This window comes from Mustela lutreola, chromosome 7, assembly GCF_030435805.1.
Source record: "Mustela lutreola isolate mMusLut2 chromosome 7, mMusLut2.pri, whole genome shotgun sequence".
NCBI lineage: Eukaryota > Metazoa > Chordata > Mammalia > Carnivora > Mustelidae > Mustela > Mustela lutreola.
Genome location: NC_081296.1, coordinates 76,044,229 through 76,055,405, shown reverse-complemented (window position 1 = coordinate 76,055,405; position 11,177 = coordinate 76,044,229). Strand labels below are relative to the sequence as shown.

The following is an 11,177-nucleotide window of genomic DNA, read 5'->3' as shown; positions in this document are numbered from 1 at the left end:
AAGCCACCTAGGCGCCCTACTTTTTCATTTTTTTTAAAAAAGATTTTATTTATTTTATTTGACAGAGAGCGAGATCACAAGTAGGCAGAGAGGCAGGCAGAGACAGAGGGGGAAGCAGGCTCCCCACTGAGCAGAGAGCCTGATGCGGGGCTCGATCCCAGGACCCTGAGATCATGACCTGAGCCGAAGGCAGCGGCTTAACCCACTGAGCCACCCAGGCGCCCCTACTTTTTCATTTTTTAAAAAAGATCACATATAACACTTCACTTACTACTTTAAACAAACTGTAGCAATAAATGTTTCTTGAATTGTTGCAAATAATTAGGGGAAGGATAGGGAGGAGAATGAGTATGTGATACAGTAAGAGTGGGAAATAGTGATGTCATTGACCAAAATGGAAACAGAGCCCCTGTGGAAAAAAGGGAGACAGAGAGAGCATTTAATGAACATTTTCTGAAACACTGAATGTATCCATCTTGTTCATCCCTGAACATTAAAGAGGGCTGTTTCTAACATAGTCTTAGGAACTCAGTACTTTTTTTTTTAATGAATAAATTCATTCCCCAAATTGACTTTTTAATGAATAAATTCACGGAAAATCAGCATGTGTGAACTTCAGGGCTTCTGATAACTTGTGAATTAAAAATTTTCATTAGTTCAATTAAAGAATAATTATATTCCTCATTTTTTAAAAAAGATTTTATTTATTTATTTGACAGACAAAGATCACAAGTAGGCAGAGAGGCAGGCAGAGAGACAGAGGAGGAAGCAGGCTCCCTGCTGAACAGAGAGCACAATGTGGGGCTCCATCCCAGGACCCTGAGATCACGACCTGAGCCGAAGGCAGAGGATTTAACCACTGAGCCACCCAGGCACCCCAAGAATAATTATATTCCTCATTTCTAACTCTAAACTAAATGCTCCAAGGGGTACCTGGGTGGCTCAGTCAGTTACATGTCTGACTCTGGATTTCAGCTCAGGTCATGATCTCTGGTGGGGTTGTGAGATTGAGCCCTGCATCTGGGCTGGGCATGAAGCCTGCTTAAGATTCTGTCTTCTTCTGTCCCTACCTGCTCCTGCTCTCGCTCTTTCTCACAAATAAATAAATCTTTAAAAAAACCCACAAAAAACTAAATGCTCCTATTAGCAAGAGTTTGGGAGATCAAGTGCCATGGAGCTATTCTTACTACCTTTCTACATCATCCAAACAAGGGGTGAAGCACTTGTGGGTACAAAAAAGGCCAGAGTCACAAAGACTCAGGAAAACAAAGCACTCTTATCTCATTGTATTTTGATCTTCCGATTTGTCTCCACCTTCTAGACTACAAACTCCCTTAAGGCAAGAAATGTGTAGGCCCAGCTGAGATCTAGAAAATAAACCTTTATTGAAGGGACCCGTAAATTAGACAAAATTCCTGCCCCAAGGCGTTGATAATCTAGTAGGAAAGGAATGACACATATAATAGAACATTTTTTTTAAAAGATTTTATTTATTTGACAGAGAGAGATCACAAGTAGGCAGAGAGGCAGGCAGAGAGAGAGGAGGAAGCAGGCACCCTGCTGAGCAGAGAGCCCGATGTGGGACTCGATCCCAGGACCCTGAGATCATGACCTGAGCCGAAGACAGCGGCTTAACCCACTGAGCAACCCAGGCGCCCCATAATAGAACATTTTTGTTTTAACCTCGGTCCTGCTGGACCTGCCAGATGGGGAAGGAATACAGAATACTTGAAGACTGTTCATAAGCATGGCCCAAGCTTGTCAGGTAAAGCAATGCGCAGATTAGTTTTGTTGGAGAGAAGATCCTATTTCACTGAACTGTGGGTCATAACATTACGCCCAAAGAAGCCAGAACAACAACAAAAAGTACACACTGTATGATTCCATTATATAAATCCCTGAAATATGCAAACTAATCTATATTGACAGAAGGCAGATCAGTGACTGCTAAGGGATGGGAATGGGGAGGAACAGGATGGAGCGATTATGAAGGAAGGGACGAAACTGGGGGGTGATGAACACGTTCACTATCTTGATCATGGTGATTTCGGGAGTGTATACCCATGTCGACACTTGTGAAATTGCACATTTAAATATGTGACGGTTCTTGTACATCAGTTATTCCTCGATAAAGCTGTGTTTAAAAAAGGGCTGCGATAGAGCCAGGTAATAGAGGGTCAGACTGACAAACTTCTTCCTTGGGAGCAGAAAGCTCTTATGCGGAAAAACAAGTTAGTAACCTAACGCTGTTAGTCAAACCCGGGCTTAGCGAAGGAAAACAACAAGCAGAGAGGCTGTTATGAGGCCCGGGAACAATCCGCAGCCTTTTGGTTAGGGCGGGTGGTGTATGCGTTGTCTGTGGGGGACATCTCTGGAAGGAAAGGTTGGAGCCCACAGTTAAATGTGGGAGAATTTTTTTCTGGCAGAAACAGAGGAAGTTGGAGGAAGAACGTGATCTGGGGTGAGAAGATGATGTGGCACTTTGGACGAGCAGAGAAGAGGCTGGGAAACGCCGCAGGACAGCGTAGGCAGGGGCCAGGCCCAGTTGGTGTAGCGGACGGCGGCCAGGCCCGGCTAGCGGAGATGAGACCACGCCGTAACTGCAGGCTGGATCCCAGAGGCCCGGAAACTTCAGCCTTCACTATAGCACCCTCGAGTTCCATTCCCGGGGGTGGGGGGGCAGGACACATGTCGGTGCGAGGCCCGCCCAGGTAGCCAATGGAGACCCTGAGTAATCACCCGACCCTCCACGGGAAACCCGGAGCGGTAGGCGGAGGCGCCCGTGCCCGGCGCGTGCGCGCGGCACGGAGGGAGGCGGCCTGGATGGGAGGGAGCGCGCGCCCTTCACGTGACCCAGCCCGCGGGCGGCGACGCACACGACGCGCCCCTCACGTGGTCTGTCTCCAGGCCCGTCGCCGGCGGAGGCGGGCGCGGGCGCGTCCCTCTGGCCAGTCACCCGGAGGAGTTGGTCGCACAATTATGAAAGACTCAGCTTCTGCTGCTAGCGCCGGAGCTGAGTTAGTTCTGAGAAGGTTTCCCTGGGCTGTCCTTGTCCGGCGGCCTCTGCTGCCGCCTTCGGAGACGCTTCCCAATAGATGGCTACAGGCCGCGGAGGAGGAGGAGGTGGAGTTGCTGCCCTTCCGGAGTCCGCCCCGTGAGGAGAATGGTACTGGACCCACGCAGGCCCCGGCGGGGGAATGGCCCTGAGGGGTGACTGGCAGGGAAGGGGGTTGGACCTGACTGGCAAGTGTGCGTCCGGAGCCGTGCTTTCTGGGGCGAAGGAGCCCGGAATTGCCTTGAGGCTTCCGGACTTGCCCTGGCGGGACGGGAGTGCGGTTCGTTCGGGGGTGAGGGGCAGGAAGCAGGTAGCAAATCTGGCACGACAGCTGGCCGCGGGAATGCCCCGAGCCGGGACCTGGCTCCAGCGAGGGGCCCCTCGAGGCGGCAGAGGCGCGAGCCAGGGAGTACCTGCTAGAGCCGAGCGGCCGCAGCGCGCCAGACGCAGCGCTCAGCCTCCAAGCTCCGCATCTCCCGGGAGCGCGTTCCTCCTGGCGCCAGTTGCTGGCAGATAAGGGAGCCAAATGCTGTGCTCAAGTTCGGCTTGGAAAGGGAAGGAGGGCTGGGAGGAAACACAAAAGGGATAGAGGACGCGGGATTGGAGCTGTGCCGTATTTGCTTGCGCAGCGGATACTCCACAGGTACGTTTTCCGTCTGGAGCCAAAGAGGAGGGATTTGACGATATTGGTGGCAGATCTGGTTTCCAGTTTTCCTTAGCAAGAATTAAGGATTTTTATTGGGACGTTGCTGTGGGTACCGAGGCGACGTGTTACTGGTATTTATGTCGAACTTTCTCATCCGTTGCCCTAGAGAGGGGTTTTAAACCTACCATATACAGTGGAGATGGATTCGGTGCATTGCAGCTTTTGATGGAGCTTTTTGTTGTTATTGTTAAGGCCAGGAATCCGATTGGAAGTTTACAAAGAAAGTAATTGAGATCAGGAACTTGAAGAGCAAAGTGCTTTTCTGGTCAGTACTTGATAGGTTTCATGCAAACGTCTCTCCCTCTGCTGGAGTCTGGCAGGGTTTACTTTTCTCCAGAAGTTAATTCAAGTGCCATACAAAAGTGAAACCACGAATATTGTTATACTCTGAATAAGTAGTGCACCTTACACTATTTTCCACCTTCTATGGAAAGTCAACAAAAGCGTCATTTTACTTTTTTCCTTAATTTTTAAAAAAGGGTTACTGACACCAGATTTTTAAATTAATTAAATGGGTGTTAAGAGAATCTATTTTGGAGGGAAAAGTTGAACCATAGTGCCTTTTTTTTTTTTTAAGATTTTATTTATTTATTTGACAGACAGATCACAGATCACAAGTAGGCAGAGAGGCAGGCAGAGAGAGAGGCGGAAGCAGGCTCCCCGCTGAGCAGAGAGCCCGATGTGGGGCTCAATCCCAGGACCCTGAGACCATGACCTGAGACAAAGGCAGAGGCTTAACCCACTGAGCCACCCAGGCGCCCCCCATAGTGCCTTTTTAATGGAAAAAGCAAACCATTAATACTGACTCTTCAGTTATGTGTATAGATTTTTTTTTTGATGGTAAATAGGATAAATCTGAGCACACCCATTTCACTATTTTGAAAAACGTTTTTAGATACTTTAGAAAATGGAAATCAAGATGATTCATCATCTTCAAACCAGATAGCTTTATTTCTAATGACTTTCTAGTGAAAGTCTATAATTTCTTAGTCTTACCTCAGATGCTCTCCTTAAATTCAGCCTCTTAATGTCTTTTTCATACCTGCCTTGAAACCCAACCTTCAAAAATTAAGATGCGGTGTGAATTTCTCCTGTTTCTGCTGTCTTTTCATTTATGTCCAGGCTTTTTTGGTGGCAGATGCCCCTCTCCCCCCAACTTAAGTTTATATACATAAGTTGTGCACTGTCTGTGGCACATAATATTAACTCAGTGTTGATTGTACATGCATACAATCCTGTTGATTCTCCAGGGAGAAATTCTCATTGTAAAATTTGAAATTGAGGGTCATTGCTTGAGTCCTGACTCCTGCTGTGTAGTTTTTCCCCCCTTCTTTACAATTTCCAATTAAACCATAGTGGAAACTTAAAACTGAAAACTGAGGTTGTCCAATAATGATAATTTGTTGAGCCTCCTCAAATTTTAGTCAAAGTGTGACCTAAAAGTTCAATGAAGTGTGTCCTATCTACACTACAGATCTTATTGTAAACTATTAAAGTATTTGATTCTGGGAGCCACCTGGGTGGCTCAGCTGGTTAAGCATCTGACTTGGTTTTGGCTCAGGGTCCTGGGATCGAGCCCTGTGTCAGGCTCCCCACTCAGTGGAGAGTCTGCTTGTCTCCTTCTCTCTGTCCTTCCCCCAGCTTGAGCACTTGGCACGCTAGATCTTTCTCTCTCCCTCAAATCAGAATAAATCTTCAAAAAAAATAAAGTATTTGCTTCTGGTAATCAGTTTTTTCTTTGACACTAAAAGAAAGCATACAAAATTTTCCTGCATTCAAAAAAAAAAACATTTAAGCAGCCAGCCAACCAAAAAAACACAAAACAAAACAAACAAGATACCAAAAACAAAGTTAAAAACTGGAGTGGAATCAAGTTTTATACAAAATTGCCCACCATGGCTACAGAAATATTTGTTTTTAGTATTTGGTAATTGGTTATTTAGTGTTTAATATATTCTTTTTTAAAAGATGTTATTTATTTGTCAAAGAGGGAGAGAGCACAAATGGGAAGCAGCAGATAAAAGGAGAAGTAGGCTCCCCACAGAGCAAGGAGCCTGAAACTCAATCCCAGGACCCTGGGATCATGACCTGAGTTGAAAGCAGATGATTAACTAACTGAGCCACCCAGGCATCCCAGTTATTCATATATTCTAAGCACTGTGATAGGCACTGGCGTGCCATGTGTTAGACAAGTTTTCCGCTTTCAGACAGCTTATGTTCTAGTTATTTATAAAAGATCTAGTTGTTGTTAGTGGAAGATGCGTGCATCATAAAACAACAATTTAGCGTCTACTCTATTGCAGACACTGAGGTACTTAATAGTTTTGAAAGGCAGTACAGATAGGCAAAAGCCAGAAGGGTGATATGATACTATTGCATAGATTACTTTGAAAATATGGGGTAATAAAGGAGAGAAAGGAAAGTCTGGGTGAGTTTGCACAAAAGTTGATGGTAAAGGGGAGTCTTACAGAGTTGGTAGGAATTGGAATTAACCTGGAAATAGGGGCATTGAGTTGGTGGTTTTAGTCCAAGGAAACAGCTTTAGAAGAGAAGAACATCCCTAGTTTATTCTGGGAACTACTGTACATGTACTTTAAGCAGTTTGAAATGAGTGGAATATGGGATGATATTGGGTACTGGTGGAAATGTTTTAGAGACAAAGACCAGATTCCTTTTTCTTTTTTTAAGATTTATTTATGTATGGGGAGCCTGGGTGGCTCTTTTGTTAAGCTTCTGCCTTAGGCTCGAGGACGATCCCTGCATCTGGTTCGCTGGTTGGCGGGAAGCCTGCTTCTCCCTCTCTCACTCCCCCTGCTTGTGTTCCCTCTCTCACTGTGTCTCTCTCTGTCAAATAAGTAAATAAAATCTTAAAAAGAAAAGATTTATTTATTTTAAAGAGAGAGCATGTGTGAGTAGGGGTGGGGGACAGAGGGAGAGGGAGAGAATCTCAAACAAAATACCCTGCTGAAGACAGACTCTGAGGCAGGGTTCAATCTCAAAACCCTAAGATCATGACCTGAGCCAAAACCAAGAGTTGGACCCTCAACTGACTGAGCTGCTCAGGTGCCCCAAGGACCATATTTCTGAGGACAATGAATGTCGTAAAAGTTTGGATTTCATACTGGAGATGTTGGGGATCCACTTAAGGAAACAATATGGGGGTGAGTGGAGTGTGTTTAAATTGGAAAAAGAGACCCATAAAGGAGAAGGCTATAGCAAGACTGACCAAGTGTCAAGGTCTTGAAACAAAGTAGTAGTGGAAGGAGGAACAGATTGAGATGTTTAGGATTTAGAATATTTAGAACTTGGTTACTTGGTTACTTTTGTGTGCTCTAAAGTATGTGTGTGTGTATTGGCAAATGTCAGTAATAAAAACCAGACATACAATGAAAACATGTTTTACTTGAAGTCATTACTTAAAATATGCAAATGTAACTCTTAAAGGCAATACTTAAAATGTACATTTTTTGTTTTTATTTTTTTTTAAAGATTTTTTTTTAATTTGGCAGAGAGCAGGAGAGTACAAACCGGGGAGCAGCAGGAGAGGGGAAGCAGGCCCTCTGGTGAGCAGGGAGCCTGATACAAGGCGAGGGGCTCAGTCCCAGGACCCTGGGATTATGACTGGAGCCGAACCAATCAAGCCACCTCAGGTGCCCCTGGTTTTGATTTTTTTTTTTTTTTTAGATTTTATTTATTGATTTGACAGAGAGAGAGAGATCACAAGCAGGCAGAGAGGCAGGCAGAGAGAGAGCGTGGGGGGGCTCGATCCCAGGATCCTGAGAGTATGACCTGAGCCGAAGGCAGAGGATTAATCCACTGAGCCACCCAGGTGCCCCCTGGTTTTTATTTTTAAATGAAGGTCTACTGAGGCTTAAGCAGTTGCAAAAGTTTGAGAGTTCCACCAATCAGATGTTTTTGGTCTTGTGCTCTGATACTCTCTTTATCCTTCTAATAGAGGAGATTTCATACATAAAGAAATATAATAGAATGATTCACCATACATCCATGACCAGTTTTGACAGTTTGAAATGTATATTTTGTGTCTTCTATTACTCCCCCCATTCCTTCTCTTTTTTCCCCCCATTCCTTCTCAAATGGATAACTTAAAAGCAAATCTCAGACATTTTTATCTGTAAATACTTCATTGTGTATATCTCTAAATATGATTCATAATACATCCACATTACTATTAGCACACTTGAAAAATTAGTAATTCTTTAATATTATTAAATATTTGGCCTATTTCCCTGATTGTTTCATGTTTTTCTTCTTTTGGTTTGTTTATTTAAATCAGCATCTGAAGAATTCCATACAGCATCTGGTTGATAAATAAGTGTTTCATTCTGTAGCAGCCCCCTTTTTTGTGTGTGTGTGTGTGTCACTTACCATTTATTTAGTGAGAAAAATCCAGATCATTTGCTCTATAGAATTTCCCACAGTTTAGATTCTGTTGGATGCATCCGTATCGTGTGATGTAACTTGTTTCTTCTCTATTTCCTGTGGTTAATCTGGGGATTTGATCAGATTGTAGTATGATATTTTGGCAAGAGTACTTCACAGGTTGTGCTATGTATCTTGTATTGCATCACAAGAAGCACATGCTTTCTGTTTTTGTTGTTGTTGTTGTTGTTATGTTAGGATTGACCAGTGGGTTTGCTGTTGTTAGCTGCCTGATCTTTCCGTGGTAAAGTTCTTCATTAGACGTTTACATAATAATTTTAGTAGTAGCCATTGATGATTATTGCCATTGATCTGTTATTTCATTCTAGGTTTCTCTTTCCCTTATTTTATTTTTTTAGAGGTAGTAGGGGAGGGGCAGGGTGAGAGGGAGAGAGAATCTCAAGCAGGCTCCATACCCTGTGCAGAACCCACGTGGATCCTGAGATTACAACCTGAGTAGAAGTCAAGAGTCCAGTGTTTAACTGACTGAGCCACCCTATGCCCGTCCCCTTATTTTTTTGAGAAACCGTTCAGTATATGATAAATTTTACAGTCTTTTTTTTTTTTTTTAAGTGACTCCGCCTTAAGTGCCTGGTTTTTGTTTGTTTGTTTTTAAAGATTTATTTATGAGAGAGAGAGCAAGAGCACTAATGCTTGAGTTGGGGGCAGGAGCAGAGGGAAGGGTAGAGAATCTCAAGACTCCATGCTGAGTGCAGAGCCCTATGTGGGGCTGGTTCCCACGACTCTGAGATCATGACCTGACCTGAGCTGAAACACCAAGTACTACGCTTAAATGACTGAGCCATCCAGGCTATTAAGTGCCTTTTTTAAGCTTGGTATCTAGATGTACTCAAATACAGAAAAATAGAGATTAATTTAGTGTGAGTATTATTTGGCTATCTGTGGGTCTTTTTTTTTTTTTTTAAAGATTTTATTTATTTATTTGACAGAGAGAGAGAGATCACAAATAGGCAGAGAGACAGACAGAGAGAGAGATGAGGAGAAGCAGGCTCCCTGCTGAGCAGAGAGCCCTGTGCGGGACTCGATCCCAGGCCTCTGGGATCATGACCTGAGCCGAAGGTAGAGGCTTAACCCACTGAGCCACCCAGGCACCCCTATCTGTGGGTCTTGATATGAGTTACTTATTTGAGTTGATAAAAAATAACTTAGATATATATCACTTTTAGAAGGAGTTTTGCAATTACTAGATTAGTTTGAATATGAATGAAAATTTGACTTGGAAATTTGATATTTGTAAGTTTTATATATATGGACTTTTGTAAAAATCAATATTAGGTTTTTGGAGATTTATTCATCTTAATAATACATGTGAAGTCTAGTTTACTCCTGTTATTTTGTTTTTATTTATTTTTCTTTGTCTTTATTTCCATTCAAGTAAACAGTTTACTTCTCTGCACAACAGCCTTGCCATGCGTACTTAGTTCGCCTCTTCTAACTGCTATATATTATATGGATATACTGTTGTCCATTTTACTGTTATTAGGCAGTTTGATTATTTCCAGTTTTTTACATACAGTGATAAAGCATTCTTGTATGTATCATCTTATGTACAAATGTGAGAATTTTTCTAGGATACATATATATTGGAAGTGGAATTATAAATCATAAGATAGGTGCATCTTCAATTTTATAGATATTGCTAAAGTGTTGACCAGAGTAGTTGTGTGGTTTATATTTCCTGTAAAGTATATGAGGGTTCCTACTTCTTTCAATATCTTTGCCACACTTCATTGATTGGGTTCTTTTATTTTGCTGGACTCATGAATATGAAATAGTTCCCCATTGTTTTAATTTGCATGTCACCACTAATACCTGAGTATTTCAGGTTATGGGTTTTTGGCGGTGGTTCCTTCCTCTCTTGTGAATTGCCTATTTATAATCTTTTCTCAGTTTTCTATTGGATTATCTTTTTCTTATTTATTTGCTTGTAGAAGTTCTTTAGGTATCCTGAAAACTTAGGGGGAGAGTGATTTATGAGCTGCAAATATCTTCTCCAGCCTGTAGCTTTTTAATTTTTCACTTGGTTAATGGTAGGCTGTTTACTTATTTTTTAGGCTGTTGATGTTACATTGCTTTTTAATTTAGTGTAATCATTTATCAGTATTTTCTTGTTTTTTTAAAGTTTTATTTTAGTAATTTCCACACCCATTGTGGGGCTTGAACTCAACCCCAGGTGAGCCAGCTTGTGTCCCATCATTGTTTGCTTTATAGTATATGCCTCGGTGGGTCACTCTGTTAAGTGTCAGACTCTTGATTTCCCTCAGGTCATGATTTTGGGGTTTTGAGATCGGCTCCTTGTTGGTCTCTGTGCTGGGCGTGACGCCTGCTTAAGATTCTCTTTCTTTCTCTCCCTCTACCCCTCCTGCCCATTTGCTGTATCTCTCTAAATAAATAAAAATCTTGAAATAAAAGTTTCTTTCTAGTGCTAACATTCTGTGTTCGGATTTAGTTTTTACTTCACTTGAAGCATTTAAGTTTAGGAATTTGGGGCGCCTGGGTGGCTCAGTGGGTTAAGCCTCTGCCTTCGGCTCAGGTCATGATCCCAGGGTCCTGGGATCGAGCCCCGCATCAGGCTCTCTGCTCAGCAGGGAGCCTGCTTCCTCCTCTCTCTCTCTGCCTGCCTCTCTGCCTACTTGTGATCTCTCTCTCTGTCAAATAAATAAATAAATAAATCTTTAAAAAAAAAAAAAAAAGATTGTTAAGTTTAGGAATTTTTAGGGGCGCCTGGGTGGCTCAGTGGGTTAAGCCGCTGCCTTCGGCTCAGGTCATGATCTCAGGGTTCTGGGATCGAGTCCCGCATCGGCCTCTCTGCTCAGCAGGGGGCCTGCTTCCCTTCCTCTCTCTGTCTGCCTCTCTGCCTATTTGTGATTTCTCTCTGTCAAATAAATAAATAAATAAATAAAATAAAAAAAGAATTTTTAGGTTTGTGTTTAGAGTATGCCACCTCTTGGTAAA

At 43.0% G+C, this 11,177-nt stretch overlaps 1 protein-coding gene across 4 annotated transcripts in view; it reads left to right on the top strand.

The window, feature by feature from the left end:
- The first annotated feature begins 3,033 nt into the window (after positions 1–3,033).
- The window catches only part of TRPM7 (transient receptor potential cation channel subfamily M member 7), a 113,023-nt gene continuing 104,879 nt past the window's right edge, over positions 3,034–11,177 (top strand). For all 4 annotated transcript variants that reach the window (XR_009355572.1, XM_059181532.1, XM_059181533.1 and 1 more), the window contains exon 1: positions 3,034–3,166. Coding sequence is in view for 3 of the 4 variants with exons in the window: in XM_059181532.1 (XP_059037515.1) it covers positions 3,164–3,166 (3 nt within the window). In the remaining variant the exon portion in view is untranslated. The remainder of the gene's footprint in view (positions 3,167–11,177) is intronic.